General features: G+C 48.3%; 1 protein-coding gene across 9 annotated transcripts in view; it reads left to right on the forward strand.

Annotated features, from left to right (window-relative positions):
• MORC2 (MORC family CW-type zinc finger 2) overlaps window positions 1-9777 on the forward strand; it is a 53928-nt gene extending 44151 nt beyond the window's left edge. For 7 of the 9 annotated variants that reach the window (XM_048322487.1, XM_048322485.1, XM_048322486.1 and 4 more), the window contains 10 exons: window positions 2661-2793; window positions 3594-3668; window positions 3780-4154; window positions 4549-4689; window positions 4783-4837; window positions 5594-5735; window positions 6060-6251; window positions 6346-6439; window positions 7847-8035; window positions 8883-9777. In XM_048322487.1, the coding sequence (XP_048178444.1) occupies window positions 2661-2793; window positions 3594-3668; window positions 3780-4154; window positions 4549-4689; window positions 4783-4837; window positions 5594-5735; window positions 6060-6251; window positions 6346-6439; window positions 7847-8035; window positions 8883-8951 (1465 nt within the window). In that variant the 3' untranslated portion in view covers window positions 8952-9777. Of the gene's footprint in view, window positions 1-2660; window positions 2794-3593; window positions 3669-3779; window positions 4155-4548; window positions 4690-4782; window positions 4838-5593; window positions 5736-6059; window positions 6252-6345; window positions 6463-7846; window positions 8036-8882 lie in introns of those variants that run through there. The other 2 variants (XR_007207357.1, XM_048322492.1) reach the window with 2 other exon arrangements.
• Window positions 9778-20095: the final 10318 nt, after the last annotated feature.

Genomic DNA, 20095 nt, shown 5'->3' on the forward strand with positions numbered 1-20095 from the left:
ACATCTGTGTCCTGACCATTCCAGGTATTTGTAGTGTCTGAAGGATGACAGGATTTGAGAAGCACATGGGTAGGGTTCTCAAGCTTGTGTACCGTGAGGGTCTGTGCAGGGTCTCATTCAGCCAAATTGGAAATGAAGCAATGTCAGAGCTGGTGTTGAGACTCTCCTGGCATCAGAGATCACATGGTGGTTTTGGCTGCCTCAGCCCAGTGTCCACTGGTGGCATCGAGCTTGTTCCCCACCCTTCTGGTTTGTCCACCTACACTTCAGTGGCTGCTCATGGCATGTTCCAGATCATGGGAGCTGAACACCCTTCTCGGTCTCTGTCATGGGAAGCAGTCACTCCTTCCAGTGCCACTGTTTGTGTTGGGGTCAGCACTAGGTGCCACCATCACTCACTTTATTACAGAGAAGGCAGTGTCCCTGTTTCACACTGTAAAATAGTGTCGGGCTCGCTTGCCTCTGTTCTCCTATCTGATATCCAGCTGGATCCTAAATGTCATTTGAATGGGTGGCTGAAGCACCAGCTGAACATGATTGTGTGTCTCAAAGCTCCTTGAGCACTACCAGAGTCTTGGTTTTAGGCCATTCTGACTACCAAGATAATCCTTTGTTCTGGTTTGCTGCCTCCGGTGATGCAACCTCTGGGTTTGGATGCCATGAATAACATGAATTTTTCTAGTCGCAGAACTCATGGTGCTTTCATTCTTTACTGTGCTGTAAGACACAGCTTGGCAATGCTTCCAGCCTTGCCATGAGCTGGAAGATGCATGTCTCTGCTGGGAAACCTGTGTATGGTGCCACTTGTTCAACTTTGTGTTTGGGAACTGCAGGTTTGGTGTCAGGCAGTCATTTTGCAGTGATGACACACACTTCGTTAGCTGTTGAGCTTTTGATGGGATACCCTTCCTTTTCGGACGAGGGTGAAAGAGCAGAGGAGGCTGCTGTCCTGCTAAGTTCTTTATTTCATGGTCTCACAGTTTTCTGAAGGTAGAGTTCGAAGGGGTTACATGATAAGGCCAAGCAGTAACAGCAGCAGCAGCAGCAGCAGGCCGACAGCAAGTAGAAAACAGCTGCTTCTTCTGTTATCTAAACTTACAAAAGTGTGGATTATTTGTTAATTGACCAATGAAATTAACACACGATTCTAGTTTTTCTTTTCTTAACCTATCCTGGTCTAATTCTAACAGTCGTAAGTCTTACACAAGTGTTACATAGGTATTACACAGATTTGCGTATATAGTTTCTATCAGCTCTTATTATTTATGTGAACACTCTATCTAAAAAATGTGAATAGTATAGTTCTATCTATGTTTTGTCTAAAGTAAAGAAATTCTGTGAAAAGGTAACACTGCTGCAGTAAAAACTGTGTTTAAGATTTCTTTGCTGCAGCTTTTCAATGTTTAAAGCGCTTAGCATATATTTCTACTAAAAGTTAAAAATCTATATTTCCATTTCACTTTGGTGTGACTTCATGCATCTCAGCTTATCCAAAGGTTTTAATTCAACCCCTGTGCTTTGGCTTCCCTCTGGGCCTGGGTCCAGGGGAGCTTTCACTCCAACACTTAGCCAAGGAAGTAACCACTCTATGAAAACACCCCAGCAGTGCTTCGGCTGGGAAGAGGTTGATGGAGGAACTGCTGCTTGTGCTCCTTCTCACTCACAAAGCTGATGAGTGTGTATCTGGTAGTCAGAGATCTTGGTAAAATCATCTCTCCTCAGCATCTTGGAGCTTTGAGTGTTCTACAGTGAGAGCAGGGTCCTCCCTTTACTAATAAGACTCACACCTGCAGGTTGCCAGCTTGTCTCCAATGTAGTGTGAGATCTGCTAGATCTCTTGTGTTGTATAAGGGCCATCTCCTGCTTTCCTGGCTCAAACCATTCTTGCATGACTTCACCCCAGCAGGGCTGATCCTGGTCTGTCTTTCCATGACTCCATTTGGTGACAGGAGATGAGCCTGGGCTCAGTCCCCTCTTCCTCCTCTGGCAGTGCTCCTGAGGGCCAGCTGCTCAGCCAGCACTTTGCAGGTGATGCCAGTCCATTTGAGAGAGTATTTCCTACCTGTTTTCTTTCTCTCTCAAGGACTCTTCCAGGATTCTGCACCTGAGAGGACCTGAGAGAGTAGGATACTCACCACTATTGTAGGCCATAGGCTGAACAGGATGGAAAAAGCAAATAGCTACAGGATATTGCAAAGGAAGCTGCGTGGCCTTGAGTGGCAAGGCAGAAGGCATCTGAGGCTGGAGGGCTTGTGGTAACAACGTCTTAGTCATGGGTTCCTGGTACTGTGCTTTCCTTTCTGAAGGAAAAGAAATCTGTAGAAAGAGGAACTGATATGAAGACATAAGCTGATGGGAAGGGAAATTGCTGAAAAAGTCGAGTACAGATGCAGTACAGAAGCTATCACAGCTATCACAGTTCCTGGGCTCTGAGTTGGTGATTCCCAGCATAAATGCCTTTTTATTAACAACTGTACTTTCAATCCTTAATTCATATTTGTTTTCCAAGATGAAAACCACTGCTTTTGCGATTGTGGCTACTGCAGAAAGGCAAGCGGCTTTCCTGCTGCATTTGGAACGGGATGTTGGGATAATCCTGCGTGAGACGGTACAGGTTCTGCTGTCCTTGCTGAGGTTGTTTTGCATTCCCTCCATGCTAGATGTGAGGCTGCAGAGCAGAAGCAGAAGGTACCACTGGGAACTCTAAAAAAAGACTTGAAATCACATGAGGAAAAGCAGAAACAACTGACAGAGAAAATCCGCCAGCAGCAGGAAAAGCTGGAAGCTCTGCAGGTGAGTCTGGAGGTCTCCAGCTAAGCAGAGCAGGTGTGATGGTGATGCCATGAAGATTTTTGCCTTTTCTTTTATACCCCTGTTATACCTTTTTACAACTTCTGTATTCCTAGTGCTTTTTGCCTACATTCTTGGACTTGTTTGTCAAGCTAAGAGACTAAACATTTTAGAAGCTTCGTAGCTAGGGATCAGTGTGCCCCAGACCCCAAGGTCCTCTCCAGAACACATTCTGTAAACCAAGATAGAACCATCCAGGGGAAGGTTCCTTGGGGAGGAGGGGCTCACTTGAGCCTCTCATTGGGGAATCTTTGATAGATACGCTAATTAGTAAAACCTATAATGTTATACCCAATGTTGGGGCGGGGAGAGACACACAGACACTCAGAGACAGACTCGGCGGGGTGCATCTCGATGCATATGATCTGGACGTGTACACCTAAGGATCCTTAAAAATAAATACCAAGGTAAAATCCCTTTTCCCCTTCTAACCATGTATGCCTCTTGATTTTAAGACCAGGAAAAGGCATCAATGGACCTCCTTGTGCAAAGGGTTGCTGCTGAGACTGAAACCGCCTATGCTCCTTCATGGTGCTGGGGCTGTTCTGTTCTAATAACAGAAATTGACCATCTCAGCTTACATTTAATTTTCTGTTGGGAAAATGGGAATGACAGCTGAAGAGATGTCTCTTGAAGGACACAAAACACACTTTATAATCGTTTTAGCCTGGAAAACTGCTGCAATGGGTTCAGGCAGCCCCTGGCAGCTTATAAACATGACCTTTCTGATTTTTTTTTGGTAGAAAACCACTCCAATTCGATCTCAGGCTGACTTAAAGAAACTGCCTCTGGAAGTGACCACACGGCCTTCAAGGGAGGTAAATGGGATCCTGCTGTAGGCTTTTACTCTTCTGTGCTTCCTTAGCTGCTCTGAACAGCAGATCCCCATTCTTCTACTCTTCCTCTCTCTGTACCCCCCTTTGTTTCAGCACACCCGAAGTCAGCGCCCACGATCTCCTCCTTTGCCTGATGCAATCAAGAATGCTCCCAGCAGACCACCAGGATCTTCACCTCCTCCTAAGTCCTGCAGTCAGCTGAAAAAGAGCTCTTCAGATCATCCAAATAGCAGCTCTCCCAAGCTAGCCAGCGTGCTCTTCAAGGAGGAAGCCAGCACTTCCAGGACACAGCATCACACTGTGACAGCTGGGAAGTCTAACAGCACTTTAAAAACTCTTGCCAAACCAGGTACAAGCATGAAGTCCCTCTCTGGCCTTCAGAGCCCCAAAAGCCCACGTGAGACACCCAATCCAAAAGCTGCCAAGGTGCCAGCAGTAAAGAAATCTGCCTCTGGCAGATGTTCACAGGTAAGAATCAACGGGATGAAAACCCTCAGCTCCTCACCCACTGTCCTGCTAAGCCTGTCTGCTCTGCCTTGTGGGATGTGCACTGTGGGCCCTGCACAGGACAAGAGAACTTTTACTTTACTTGTGGGTTAGGGTGCCATTTACACCCCTCGAGAAGACTTGTCTCATCTCTTTCCTGTTAGACCAGATTGTTTCTCCAGAAAAAAAAGGCATGTGGAGTGGTGGGGTGAGCGTTTTCATGATGATGTAGCAGCTCCTCTAAAACCTTCCGGAAAAGCACCAATACTGGATGTTGGGCTTTTTTTTTTTTTTTTTTTTTTTTACCTTGGCTGCAAGAATGTTTTGGTTGGAAGCGGGCTGGAATTAATAGCTAGAGCTTGTTTGCTTCCTCCAGGCCTCCAGCACTCGAAAGAGGGCCTTGAACATCCCAGAGGATGGGTCTGAGGAGGAAGGAGAACACAAAAAGGAGAGGACAAAACGAGGAAAATTTTTGGCAATGAAAGAAGAGAAGGATTCCAGTGAGGTGGTGGTGGAGGTGAGAGTGTGCTGGTTTCCCCAGCAGAAGGCATTTGTCAGGTGTTTATAATCTTGATGGGAGGCGACTAATATGAGCTCTCTCTGCTCCCAGCTCACAGACAGTGCTGGAGAGGAAGAGTTGTTGGAACTGAAGAAAGCACAGAAAGGTGAGAAATGAGCCCTTGGGCTGCCACCAATATCTGACATAGAAAAGAACTCTTGCACCAGTTAAACGTGTGATTTCATTGATGAGATTTTAAAATAAGAAATAGTGTAAATTTGAATCCTAAACCCCAAGATGACTCTAACTTGCATAAAACATTTTGGCTGGGAACCCTTTGATTAGACCAGAGGCAATTGTGGTGCAGAAAGGTCTGTGATCAATGGCTGTGATCGATGGTGGGGCTGAGCTGCAGGGTGTACCTGATGGCATGTTCACCCTTCCTGAGTGGATCATGCAGCCGTGCCAGCTGAAAAATGCTCCGAACTGTATCCAGATCTGCTGCACTGCTGTGAGAGAAGAGGGGCTGGGAGACGCCAGGAAAGGTGGTACTGCACCATCTGTCAGAGCAGGGCATCTCTTCAGCATGCTTCCAGGGAGCTGTCTGGAAAGTGACCCACTAGGGACATGTGGCAAATTGTCCTAGAGCCCATCATGAGACTGTGAAGCCCATGTCAAACAGCTTGGAGTACAGGAGAAACCTTCCATCTGGAATTGCCAGTTCATTTCCATGTATCTTCATGTTTCTCAGCAGGAGCTGACCTGTGTGTCCATTGTGTTTTGATGGTGTCCATTACTGTTTGAGGGTATTGCCGGAGGTTCAGGTGTGCTCCCTGCTGAGGTGCCTGAATCTCTAGAGTTCCTGTAGAATGTGCTTTCCAGCAGCTGAATGTTTGCAAACACCTTTGCTTCCCCCTCACAGATAAGGGGCTGCACGTGGAGGTGCGTGTGAACAAGGAATGGTTCACTGGCCGTGTCACGGCTGTGGAAAGGGGCAGGCACGCAATCCGGTGGAAGGTGAAGTTTGATTATGTCCCTACAGACACCACGCCAAGGGATCGCTGGTAACTATTTTGAGCTACTGGATTTTGGAGGCTTGTTTTGTTTTTGGGAGGAAGGGCCTGTTTTATTGCCATAGATGCTGAAGAAAAATGTGCTGCTGTCATGTCAGGAAACCTGCGAGGTCAGGACTGTCCAGCGCTTCATAAGGAATGAGCATGACAGACTCCATCAGTCTGTCACTCTGATGCCTGCCCTGGAGGCAGCTGTTAGGTGTCTAGAGGTCTGAGTGACACTTGGGTACAGATTCTGATGAAACTGTTAACCATGTTTCACATACGTCCAATGTAGAAAAAGATTCCTGACATTCCCTTAATACTTTTTCTCAGGGTAGAGAAGGGCAGTGAGGATGTAAGGCTTATGAAGCCTCCCTCTCCTGAGTACCAGGCTCCAGACACACAGCAGGAAGAGGAGGTGGTTGTGGCTGAACCTTCTACCTCGGATTGCGTCAGAATCGAGCCTGACACCACCGGTCCCAGCAGCAGCCAAGAAACAGTTGACTTGCTAGTCCAGATCCTTCGGTGGGTTCACCACAGACCTTGTGAGCTCTGCAGTCTGATTGCTTCAGTCTGTTGAACTCCCAACTCTGGCTTTGTGTTTTGTTCTCCTGCACAGGAATTGTTTGCGATACTTCTTGCCTCCAAATTTTCCAATCTCCAAAAATGAGCTGAGTTCCATGAGCTCAGAAGGGTTGTTGGCATTTCCCTTGGTGAGTTCAGTACTTCTAGAAAAGTAAGTTTGTGTGTTTTCACCACACATATTCCATTCTTATGGCAAATGTGCATCCTGTTGATGCAAGAGTGCACTCTTAAAAAGATAATTTGGATCCTTGGCAGACTTAACATAGCTGAGGAAAAGAATGAGAGCTCTGAGAGATGCCTTGAATCTTACAGAAGTTGTCTGAGGATTTTTCTAATTACCATGCATCTGTGTGGGAATGCTGTTGGCTGCTACTATCATAAATTCTTAACCATTGCTGTTAAACTTCTAAAAAAGAGAGGCCAGGTTAGAGGTTTTTAGAAGCAGGAGGTAGACATATCTGTTTGTTTTGCTCCCAGCCTTATAACTTACCTGGAGACAATCTTAAAAATGATAAATAATAACAAATAACTATCACCAGATTCACAGAATATTCTGAGTTGGAAGGCGGCCACAAGGATCATCAAGTCCAACTCTTAGGTAAATGGCCCATACAGGGATTGAACCCACAATGTTAGTGTGAATTCAGTCCCTTTATAGGCCATTTACTTTGGTGTGAGAGAACATGGAAGCCAACCCCTTCCCACTTCCCCAGGAGAGCAGGTTGACTGCCAGTGAGTCAGCTGCACACCTTAAGACTTTTGACCTCTGTTTATTTGAGCACAGGACAGGTGGAACTGAGCTTCCACCAGTGTCTTCCACCAGCGGGCTGGTACTGGGAGGACCAGTGCTGGCTGGAATGCAGGGCAAGGGAACTGGCCTGTCTGACTTTTTCCTTCTCCAACATACCACCAAGAGAGACCTTTCCAGGAGGCACATGTAAATTACAAAAGCCACCTGCAGATGACCACATGACCAAAGCCAGTGCTGTTTTTTACTCCCACTCTCACAGTGTGTGTATTGGCAGTCTCTCTCTTGTCTCCTTCCCTTCTGTTAACTCAGGCATCTCCTGGCATTTGCTGGAGTTACCACTCCTGCTCCTTCCACAGGACACCTTGGTTGTGTCTGGGGTTTTTGGTGAGTGTAGCTGTCCCTACCGTGCAGTGAGAGGCTGTGTTGCCTGGGTGATCTGTACCAAGGATACTCACAGTGTACAGGGGATATCAGGCCTTGCCTGCAGCATACCTGTGGGTTCAGGCTTTTTAAAGCACACTGCACCCTTAATCTAAATTCAAGCAGCTTTGGGGCAGTTCTGGTATTGGAAGAATGTGAAAACCCATGTGAGTTCCATGCTGGCTGCAGTAGGCAAATCAGATGTAAATATGAGCATGGGCAGGGCATGCAGGGGCACACTGCGGGGAGGATTTGATCAGGGGGCCAGGAGTTTGGATCTTCTACAAGCCTGTGAGTGCTCATGTTTTTGTGATGCTTGGTGCCTTCTCTTAACGTGTCATCTGTTGTGTTTTGCCTACTACAGAAAGAATATTTCAAGCAATATGAGGTGGGTCTGCAGAACCTGTGCAATTCATATCAGACACGTGCCGATGCCCGGGCCAAAGCCTGCGAGGAAAACCTCCGGAACTCAGAGAGGAAGCTGAAGGAAACAGAGGAGAAACTGCAGAAGTTGAGGACTAATATCATGGCCCTTCTGCAGAAAGTGCAGGAGGTGGGTGAGGAGGAGTGGCTAACCCTGAGCTGCCTCGGAGTAGCCACCTGGCTCATCCCCTCCAGGCATTACAAGTGTTTCAGTCCAGTGTCTCACTGGGCACCAGCTTCCTCAGTTGGGAATGGCTTGGGCTGTCACTGCCCACCCACTGCCTGAGATCCAGGCCCTGGGAGTCCTGATGTGTGTTAATTCTCACAGAATGATTTCTCACAGCGTGTATGTAGTACACAGGTTCTGTTTGTTCTCTGCCATGATGCTGCAGGAGAATTTCCCGAGGCACAGGCAGTGCTCAGCAGGGAATTTTTGCCCCATTATTGGGCAGATTCTGAACTCCACATATAGAAATGCAAACCTTTAAACAAATGAGATAAAAAAAAATCTTGTGGTGAAATTGATATATTAGTTATACTATTAAATTAAAATAGAAAATATATATTTAATTAAAACATTTAAATAAATTAACTTTAAATTTTAAAACTACTTTAATAAAATTAGGATCAGCCAATGGAAAGGCTGCTGAAAGCATCTGGAAGCAGTTGCTCCCTGTTAGGAAAATGTACTAAATCTAAAAAAACCCCAACCAAACCTACCTCGACTGAGATCAGTACAGTAAATACATCACTTGAGTGCATTGTTTGAACATCAGGTGCTGATGGGTTTCCAGTGTTGTCTTCTGGGGGCTGACAGGGAAAGCAGCTGTCAGCAGCTGGAGGGTGCTGGAGGTTGGGGCATAGAGGCTGAGCAGACCAGATGTAACAGAGGATGCTGAGTTGCTCTGGCTCCTCTTTTCTTGCACTGTTCTTCAAGATTCACTTCTCACTGGTATTTCTTGTTGCTTTGGTTTCAGGACATTGATATTAATACAGATGATGAACTGGATGCATATATTGAGGACTTGATCATGAAAGGAGACTGAGCAGCTCCAGTATGAGTGCTGGAGAAGTACAGAGGAGCTGGCTGCTGCAGTGGGAGATGTGGATCTCTGTGCAGGTGGACTGGGGCAGCTGATGAGGAGAGAGTTTTTTAGACAGTGCTCACGTTGGTATATAACTTGTTCCTGTGACTGTACATAAGAAACATCCGTGCTGTTGGCAGGAAAATTTCCAACTTTGTAGTTCTCTGAATCTCTTCCTTTTGTTTATAAATATTTATTTTTAAAAGAAATGGGAGCTGTGCCTGATATGATGGGTGGTTTTAGTGATGTAAGAAGTGTGAGTACCCTTTTTGCATCTTGGGTATATTCATATGCTAAACCTGGGAGCCCAGAGCACTCTGCTTAGCATGTTGTCTTCAGTAAGAACCTGGCAGCAACTAAAAAATAAGCCTTGAGCTGAAGCAGAGTGGGCCAGGACTTTGTTGTGGAGGATACTGAACCTGGGCTAGAGAAAGCCAAGCCATGAATTTGAGCCATAGAAAGGAGATGTTGCTGTATGAGTTGTGAGCAGAGGGGGTGGAACCTCGGGGGATCTGGGGAATTGGGCACTGGCACCTGCAGTGAGCTTCCTGAACAGGAGGTCGCTGCCACCGTGGTAACAACCAAGAGGCTGAGGGTCCTTCTAGAAGAGGATCACCTCCTGGACTGTTCATAGTGGGCAGCATCAGAGGGAGAATGCTGGAGTTTGTGTTCTCTGCTTGCAGTCACTTTATAACTCACTTCTGCTGCTGTTTCTTTGAGACGTAATTACAGTGTCAGAAGAACTCCTCGACCACCTGACAATAAAGTGACTCCTGTTCTATTGTCACCCCCTCAGGTTTGTGTTGCTTTGATCAATGTGCTCTTCCAGGTGATTTTATTATTAGGGAGTGCTAATTATTAGAGAGAGGCTGTTTGGAGCCTTCGGAGCCCTACACCGCTGATTGGCATCTGGCCCTGTGCCTGCAGCAAGGAAAACACCTGTCTCTTATCCTTTAGCTGCAGCCAGCTCCTAGTAGGCCACTTGTGGCCAAGGGAACTCAGTCTGAGTTTGTCAGCTGGCCAGCAGCTTCTCAGGCCTGCTAGGACAAAGTGCCTGTGGACTCATGCTCAGAAACTGGAGTCCCCTGCAAGCCAGATGGTTGGAGAAACATGGTGTGAGCAAGAGGTACCCACCATCAGGAAGGTCAGGTGGAATGGACCCTTGGGGTTCACTTGACACCTGGATGTGTAGTAGATGTTTTGCAGAAAACCCTTCCAAATTAAATATCTGTTGCACAGATAATCTTTGGCACTAATTGTTTATAGTCCTGAAGAACTCCCAAGTTTCTACACACCACAGGAGAGGGAGAAGGCTTTTGCTCATTACCTGAATTCTGTGGTGAGACTGACTGCTTCCATCCAGAATCTGGGCCTGACATCCCACAGTAAATGAAGGTAAGGAGTATTCCCCCATCCTCATACACCTTCCTGCACAGAGGGTTCCTTAAACAGAGGAGCAGGCTGCACCAGTCTCCATTTCCTCACACATACCGGAGGTTTGTTAGTTGTGATGATACACTGCTGTTTCTGATGAAAATAATCTGGAGAAGATGCATTTTTTATTAAGGTGAAAGAAGAAATCTTTGTCCTTCCCAGGAGCCAGCAGACATTCTAGAAAAGCAGGTTTTGTTATATTGCAGTTCAGAGCTGCTGCTGCACACAGGCTTTAATTCCTGGCACCCAGAGGACACCAGTGTGGGGCTAACAGCTCTTACACAGTTCTTGAGCTTTCTGGCACAGTTTGACTCCCTACTTCTCTCATGTTAAAAAGTGCTACTGTTTTGGTTTGGTTTTTTTTTTTTCCCTCTGTTCTGTGGAACTTCTCATTTCCAGTTTTAATTCTTGTTTTTTAATGCATTTAATTTTTTTGATCTTCTACCAAGGTTTTTTGCTAGGAAGAGCAAGCCAAGAACTTTTAAGTGCCAATAAATCAAGTTTTTCATTCTCAAACCCTTTCAGGAAATCCTCTGCAGCTGCTTTTCTCTTTTTCTTGATTTTGTTTTTGTAAATTTGTTAAGCATATCTGTGTGTAACATCAGGTTTTAGTAACACCTCTAAAGCCCAAAGTCTGAGAATGCTTCCAGAGGGTATGGAAACTGCTGGCTTCAAGTGGGGTGCACTCCAAAGCTGTTATCAGGTGGTTCAGGACATTTTTGTGTTGAGCTCTTAAAATCAGGGGTGGAGGTTGCCCCACAGCTCTCCCCCACACACCTCTCCCATGGGTGTTCTTCCCCAGTATCACACAGGGATGTCCCTTGTCACATCTTGACAGCCGTTACAGCTGACATCAAGAACCTGTCCCCTGCCTGTAGCCCTATCATGACACCTCCATCCTGCAGTTAAGCCTCTTGATGCTTCAGGTGTTCCCTAAGTCTTCCTCTGTGCTTTCAGCTGCTTCTTACAGCAGAAATACTAAGAAAGACACGAGTTTCATTTTGCACAACATTCCCTCCCCCTCTCTATGGCCAGCTTAATTCCCTCTTTATGCATCCCATTTTGGAAATTCCTCGTGCAGCTGTCAGCTGGGTGCTTCATGCCAGCTCACTTCTACTGGTGAGGCTGCACTTTTCCTTCAAGCTCTCTGCCACATTCCCCTTGCATCTGCTTCTGGGAGCAGCAGGAACAGCAGGTGACTGGTATTCTTGCCTGTGGGAGGGTAAAGACAGTGAGGGTCACTCTGGGAGAAACCAAGCGGGTCTGGGAAATTCACCAATTCTTGATGATTGCCGTGGACTAAAATGCTGTGGAAACGGAGGGGATGTCCTGAGTGCACAGCTCTGCAGAGGTGTAAAGTAACACTGATCTGGTTTGGATGGAGAAATCTGAGGGGTGTGTGCATGCAGTTTTGGAGGTGTTCATTGTCCCTAAGAGCTCCTTAGTTCCCAGAGTTGCTTCTTCATGAGGAAATAAGAAGGACTGTGTGGTTCCTGTTCTTTTGGAACACTTCTTGACACACTTTTTGTCAACCAGAGTTTTCTCCTTGTTTTGGTTTGAAAGACAGGTGTCTGCCAAGGAAGGCAGTAACCTCCCTTGGAATGGAGAATATGACCCCTTTCCCCCTGAATTATTATAACTTTGAAATTAAGAGGCTTGCAGGCAACGATACAGGAAAAGGAATAACAGTTCTAGTTATAGGAATAACTAGTTCTAGTAGTATATATAAGAAGGCAAACAAGCAACAACAACAGCAGTAACAACAAACAGAACCAGTAACCCAGTAGCAGCCTTCTCTCGGCTGTCAGGCACTTTCCCCTTTGGTGCAGCTCCCGTCGCAGCCGGCAGGGGCGCTGATGGCTCCGGGCTGGCCAGGGCAGGTGCGATGGTTCCCCCGTGGCTGCAGGGGGCGCTGCGGCACAAACCCGGTCGTCTCTCTCACGTGGTATGGCAGACGCAGTGGGTGGAAGGGATGGAAGAAAGGCTTGCTCCACAAACCCCCAGGGGCAGCCGATCCCGGTGCCCCAGCAGGAACCTTGGGAGCAGCAAGCTGGAATGGCAGGAACGAGCTCACACGGGGTAGCAAGCAAGAAGCAGCAGAAACCCAGAAGCTGTAGCCGGAGCCACGGGGGTGTCCCGGCAGGCAGGGGTGTGTGGGGTTACAGTGTAGCAAAAAAGCCTCGGAGCAGTAGCAGAGGCACGGCAGGGGCTGGGCAGCAGCAGCCCGGCTCCCCAACAGGGCTGGGAGAGACTCCCTTGGACAGGGAAAGGGCTCAGGGATCCCAGGGTTTCCCCTGAGGCACCCAAGCAGATGGTGAAGGGTCCTTTGTTTGGTGAGGTAGGGTGTTAACAAGGTCCCAGTGCAGTGGCCGCACTTATGAGCAAGAGCTCCACTCATGGTAGAAGAAAAGCAGCAGGAGACAGAACCCCGCAGTGGTGGTGAATTCTTCCCACAGTGACCACAGCCTCTTTCCCTTCTGAAAGCTGAGAAAGCAAGAGAGTGTCAGGAAAATTAATTCACAAACACCAGAGGTTTATGTCCAAAAAGGAGACAGAGGAGTCCTGTAACTTTATTCGAATAAAGGGAGAGGCCATGGTGTAAGAGACGGTCCGAAGATCCCTCATCTGCCTCACGATCATCACCAACGACAGAGACTGAACACAGGAGTCCTGGCCTGGCTGAGGTGGGGTGTCTGCCAAGTGTTGCCTGCAGGTGTGCCCGCTGGGAACTGGTACACATTCCTGAGGAAAATGAGTGCAGGTCACAGTGGACTGTACCATTCTTGCTGCCCAGGCGGGAAGGACTGCGCTGAAGCGGAAAAGAATGACCTGTCCTGTACACCTCTCCTGTACCTGTTTTCCCAAAGCAACGGGCCTCATAACAATGGCTGTAGATTTCCCCACCTCTTGGCCAGTTGCCCCTCGCTTCTGGGAAGGACTATAAAGGGACTTTCTAAAATAACTGAGACGAGATCTCCCCACAGAAAGAAGAAGAATCTACTGGCAGAAGACCACGAGGACTTTGTCTCATCCGTTGGTAGCTATTACCCCCCTTTCTTCCTCTCTACTCTTTTACTTTGTTTTCTTTCTCTCTCTCTCTTTCTCTCCTCTGTCTCATTTTACTGTGTTGTGGGCACTTAATAAAGGTGCACTCTTTTGATTAAGACTGAAATCCCTTGTGTCCTTTTGCATCTGAGATCTATAAACGAACCATCACGACCCTCGCTTGTATTAGCGGATCATGACACATGGGCATTTCCCATGGGGTCTCTCGAATTGCTGGGGTATGCAACCCCCTTCTTATCCTAATTCCCGGCCACAACACCCTCTTCCTTTCCCCATTGGCTGAGGTACTCAGAAGATACAGACTTCTTGAATCGCCTATTCTATGCCCCCCTCAATATGCACCCCCCTTTTTGTTATATAAAAGAAAAAAACCTATTCATAATTCTATTAAGTCTTTGTTCTTTTTCTCTAGGTTCAGGAATTTAACATGGCCTTGGCTGAGCAACAGTCTGTGTCAATTAGTAACATCTTCTAGAACTGAGAGTTTTCTCCTGTTGCTTCCCTATCTCTAAGCTCCTAGCCCTATCTACAAGCAGATTCGCTTGTAGATAGGGCTAGGAGTCTGTTTGTAAAGACACATTCATCTTACTCCTTTCAAAAGCTAGGAGCTGCGCCCAACCCCCTTTTCCCCAGCCCAATTCTCGTGGTATCTCTGCCCTTCCGAGAGAAACCCTCAGATAAGAGAAGTGCAGCCAGGTGCCCTCCTCCCCTGAGCTTGGCAGCTTCTTTTGTCTCTTCTAGGAACTGATCATTATGGTTATGGATTGTTATGGAGCGATAGATGGGACAAAGTTCCATGAGAGAAAGAAACAAAAAGAAAAATCCTAAACCCCGACACTCCTCCATTACGGACGCAAGCAACTGCCACCACGCAGAACAATTCCTGTGAGTACTGAATTCCCCAAAAGACAAGACACGTTGGAGGAAGGCGCAATGAGTGGGGTTGCCTTGTGTGCTAGTCACTTGCCTTTTTCTGTCTTTCCTCTGAACCCTCCTTACCAGGTGATTCCCTGTAGAAACGCCTAATCAGACTAGTGATCAGATGCAAGGCTCTGGGTGGAAAGAAAGCTGGCCAGAGTTAGTGAAAAGAGAAAAGCAGCTTCTTGCACATGAGCAAAAGGAAACAGTCCTTTTCCAGAACTGCGTGTGGAGGGGTGGAGGAGAATGGCAGTGCTAAGGCTGCCTCTACAGTGTGCTTGGGTTATAGGTGAGAGCTGGGTCTTCTGGGTGCAGAAGAATGCTTTGTGAAAAGCTTTTCTTCAGCCATAAGAAACTTTTCTTGTCCTTCAGCATCTGATTTCTTTGCAGGCCTTAGTGAGGGAGTAACTCATCTGCAAAGGGTCCTGTTTCCTCTGCAGAAACTTTGCGTGGCCTGGCAGCAACCAACCAGTGTCGGGGTGGGGGGGGCTCCACAACCTGGACAACACCGACTTCATAAGCTTTGTCCTGCAGCATTTTGACATACACTCTGCCACTGGCTGGTGCCACTTGCTCTCCTAGGGGCAGAGCTGGTCCTATGAGTCCTTGCTCAGTCAGCTCTGAGGGATGGAAAAACAACAGTGACTCTAGGAAGATAGGTCTCAATTTTTCTCTAGAAGCTGCCTTTGGGTGTTGCCTTCAGAAAAGGTTCAGCAGAGCATAGGGAGCATGTTGTTTGATTTCATAAACTCATGGAATCCCAGTTTGGAAGGGACCTCAAGGATCTAGGACCAACCTTTCCTGGCAAAAGCACAGTCTAGACAAGATTGGCCCAGCACCCGGTCCAGCTGAATCTCAAAAGTGTCTGATGTTGAGGAATCCGCTACTTCCCTGGGGTGATTATTCCAGTGGCTGATTGTTCTCATTGTGGAAAATTTTCCTCTGTGTCCAATTGGAACCTCCCCAGGAGTAACTTGCATGCACAAATGTGCCATGCTCAAAGTTTCAGGGAAGGTCATTCCTATCTTCCTGTGACTGATGAAGTGCATTTGAAAGGATGTTGTCATTGGGATGTCCTGCTGTTGCCGGAAAGATGCTAAAATGGAGGACATGGGCATCCTGGATCCTCAGCATTGCTTCGCACCTCGTTTCTGTAGTGCCCTGCCACTGTGCTAAATGACACAAAAAAACCCCAAACCAAACTGTGGATACAATATTGCTGCTAGCAAGAATTTTTCTTGCTTCTTTCCAGTCCCGTGAGATACTTTCTCTCTCACGGAAGATATTAGCAGAGTTCTATAAACTATGAACACCTGCGACCTTGCAGAGCTTTGTTTATGGTACAGTTTATTTATGGTACATGGTTTATTTTAACAATGGACGTTTTAGGATTTTAGCGAATCACCCCAAGGCGTGGCTGATCCTTTGACCAATTAGACTACGAAGAAAAAAGTCTATAAAAGAGTTTGTAAAATAATTAAATAAATCAATCTTGCTGCACAATTCCTGCCCGTTGGATCTCTCCTCTCCTCCCTACAGCTGCGGGATACCGTAATACAAACCACCCCTGAAAAGCCATGTCAGGTGGCACTGTACAAAATCAATCAGAAACTTGTGTGGGATTCTATTAAAAGTTGGAATTTTATGGAGGAAAAAAAAAAATTATTCCTTGTTTGTCAAACCCTTGAGTTTTCTGGCTGTGATTCTAGTTCTGGGATGCAATAAGCCTTGCTGCAATGATAGGTGTTCATTCTCACAAAGGCACCTCTGTGCTCTCCAGTCTGGTGTGTCGGTGCCTTTTCTGCCCAGGGGAGGTAAAGGCCAGGACCTTTCTGCCCCCACACATTTTGTGTGGGAGCAATCCCTGGACGTGTTCAAGTTTTGGAGGTGGTATCCAAATTTGGGAGGTGGGCTCACAAAGGAGGAAGACAGTGCCTTCCCTCCCTGGGGAAGGAAAATACCCAGGGCCCAGGGTTGCTGGGGGCAGATGATGGGCTGCCCCGGGGAGGTAAAGGCCAGTGACAGCTTTCTGCAGTGCTCTACAGTCTCCCCAGTGCTCCCAGTGCCCCTTCCATTGCTCCCTGTCTCCTGCACTGCTCCCAGTGCCCCCTCCAGTGCTCCCAGTGTCCCTCATTGCTCTCCAGTTCCCCCCCATTCCAGTGTTCCCCAGTCTCTCCACCTGGATGGTGGCACCTCACTGCAGGCACCTCCCAGCAGGCACCAATGATCCCACGGGTGGTGACACCTCCCCCTCTTGGTTTCATATCACCTGTGCCAGGAAACGCATTCTGGAGATCTCCCACATGTCTGGATTCTCCTCCTGTCAGGTACCAGGGGAGGGTGGGGCGGGTTGGGGGTGGCACAGGTCCCCCATGAGGACCAGGGCTTGTGAAGGAGCCTCACCTACCTGTTCCTCCTGAAGAGCAGGTACCTGCAAACATGGCACCCACCTTGGCCTATCTGCTGCTCGGTCCCACCCTGAGCAGGAGGCAAGGGGCAAACCCACCTCCTCACCTTCCTGAAGAGCCTGTGTCCCCTCACAATGCTTCCCCTCCCCATCCCAGCACAGTCCCAGCCATTAGACAGCTTCATCACCAGGCCTAGACCACTCAGTCCAGGTGGGAACAGAGGTATTTATTTTGCATCCACAGGTGGACCTCAGCAGGTGAGCAGCCTCCCAGCCCCGTCACCAGCAGCTGCTGCTGCAGCCACTGCTCCAGCCCCAACCCCTCATGCGCTGGACCAGCACCTGGAGCTGAGGTGAGAGGGAGAGAGAGAGAGGCCTCCGATCAAGCGGGTGGGGAGAAGGCAGAGAATTTCTGCAGGATTGGCTCAGACCACCTGGGATGGGATCACATCAAGGTGTCCATGGAGATGCCTCTGGTGATTTCCCAGCCCAGGAGAAGGTCCCTGGTGCAGCTGAGGCAAAGACAGGTTGGGCTGAGACCTTGGGTATCCCATACAGGTGTCCCAGCTCAGGACAGGGTGTTGTGGGGTAGGATTCTGCCAGGGAAGGACATGCTTTCAGGTTTGGGAAGGGGACAGCCAGCCATCAAGGTCCCTCTGCCTTCAGCCAGGACCTTTCCGTCCCACGTGGGAAGCAGATGCTGGGTGTCCACGTGGCTGTCAGGGGAGTCCAGCCCAAAGGCAGCCTCCAGATCTCGCTCCTTGTAGGTTTTACGGGCGGGTTCGGTCGGGACGGAGACGGAGAGATCTCTATAGGCAGGTCTTGGGACACAAGGGGTTTATTGTAAAAGGCTTGGGTATTGGGGCACTGCTCAGAGCTGCCAGACTCAGCTCTGAGCAGGCCCAAGAGAGCAAGGGAGTAAACGGGTGAGAGAGAGAGTGTAAGAGCAAGAGTGGAAGTAAGAGTAGGAGTGGAAGTGAGAGCAAGAGAATAGAATGGAAGAAGGAGTAAGGAATGTCTGAAGTCCTGGTTGCAATACAATAAATCATCTTCTGTACTGAATATTCTAATTGTCACTAACCAATCTAATAAAAGATACAAATCCTATAGCATTTACATACAGCCTATAAGAGTTCTTATATTACCATAGAGTGTTACATCTTAACTTCTAAAAACTACTCTTTGGACCCCTTCTGCTGAGCTAGTAGGGTCTGCTCTGACCCTTAGACCTGCTTGCAAGCAGAGGGTATTGTCCCATCAAGAGGGGATTACCTTCAGTTGGCCATACCATTGTTTTCTAGTTGTTCAGTAACTAAGACTTGGTATTTCAAAAGTGGCTTTCATTTCGATGTTGCCTGTAGTTTTCATATTCCCAAAATCTTTTGTCAGGCAATCATATTTATAAGGCTTTCCTGTTTCATCTTCCCCAACAGCTCCTGTCCTCTGGGGCTGCCTCAGCGGAGGGACATGGGGAATTCCATCCCTTTGGAATTACCTGCAGAACTGCCTCTGCTGCTCCTGCCACCGTTGGTTGTTCTCAGCCAGAAACATGAAGATGTTCCTCCGCATCTGATGTGGCTCCAGCCCACGGAGCACCTGGATGGCTCGTGTCTGCAACAACAGGGAATCGTCATCCCAGAGCTGCCAGCTGCCTCTCCCCTCGCCCCACCCTGCGCTCACACAGTCCCATGTCCACCCACCTGGTCCCAGGCTGGAATCTCTCTGCCATTTTCTCTGTGGGGAGGGGGGTTCCAGTCTTCTTCCTCCTCGCAGCAACCCCCTTTCTTGGGGGCTTGGATGGACGGTGGGGAGCCCAAACACCTCCAGCGCCAAATACCTGCCAAGGAGGGGGACACTCTCAGCAAACCAGAAGCGCCACTTCCCAGAGGACTCCTGGAAAAGTGGGAGCCAGGATAAAACCCTCAATCCATCACATTTCATAGCAAAAAAAGGCCCGGAACACTGATTCTTCATCATTTTTAAAATGATTAATGTATTTTTATTTTTATATTTTTTTTAAAATATATATTTACTTTGGTTGTTAACTAAGACTATCTCTAGGAAGTCATCCCAGCTCAGCAGCAGTGACACCTCTTGAAATGTGGTGACACCTGAGGTGGTCCCGGACAGGCTCTTACTTCTGCAATCCCCCTCCCCCACCTCCAAGGTGGCATCTTTCTGCTGACATCACAATACACCTCCCCAGGCTGCTAGTGACATCACAAGGTGGCACCCCCATCACTGAATGCACGCTGTGGTGATGACTGGGGGCTGCTGGGCACTGCCTGGAGCAGGGTCAGGGGGTTGTTCTGGTGGGTGTGGGGGCTTTTATGGGAGGGCCCTCAGGGACAGACAGGGCAGGGGCTGATCAGAGAGGAATTTGGGGAGCAGGATGGAGGGGTGCTGCACCATCAGCATCAGCAAGAAGCAGAGTTGCTTGTTCCCCACACTCCTGCGGCTCTCTACCAAAGGTGAGGGTTTGGGGAGCCCCCCAAGGGCCAGAAGGAGGGTTGGACAGAGCTAGGGCTGCCCTGAGGGTCCTATGGGCACAGCATGTCCCCTCTACCAGGGCCAACTTTCAAGCTGTGGGAGCTGTGACCTTTCGAGGTTCTGGCTCTTATGGGAGGTCTGACAGTTCCTACTGGGCTCTCAAGAGCCAGCTGGATTTTGGGGTGCTGTCTGTTTTTGGGGGTTGGATGACCACAGCCCTGGTTCTGAGCCCTTTCCACACCCCCAGTTCTGCCCCAGCACTGCTTGGGGAGTAGAAGGAGGCAGAACCAGGGGCACGGTCCAGTCCAGGCTCTTTATCAGCCCCATCTATCACTCCACGGAGCTTCCCAAAATGCCATGAGTGCAACCTGATGCCTCTTTCTGGTACTTTCCAGAGGTGGTGGCCATCTGGGATGTCGTATCTGCCTATGTCCTAAGACAGATGAAGCTGGACAAGGTGGGCTGGTGTCTTGGTCCCCTGTGGTCCCCCTCCCTGAACATCATGGCACCATCCCAAGAGAGCTCCTCTTAGTGTGCTCTGAGCTGTCAGGGGTGGAGAGACCTAGCAGAGAGATACAGGATCATGCTAGGTCCATGCCAAGGATCATCCCTGGGAATCTTTCCCTAGGTTAGAATGGCTTGGGATCTTCTTTAGCTGAGGAATTTTTGTGAATATTTTGAAGAGGGAAAGTAAAAAAATGGAGAATGTGGGGTTTTCCCACAGTTTTCATATTTCCTATTGTCAGAGACTGGATTAGATCAATGTCTCGAGACATCTTGCACTTGTAAT

Source organism: Corvus hawaiiensis, chromosome 18 (assembly GCF_020740725.1).
Source record: "Corvus hawaiiensis isolate bCorHaw1 chromosome 18, bCorHaw1.pri.cur, whole genome shotgun sequence".
In the NCBI taxonomy this organism is placed as follows: Eukaryota; Metazoa; Chordata; class Aves; order Passeriformes; family Corvidae; genus Corvus; species Corvus hawaiiensis.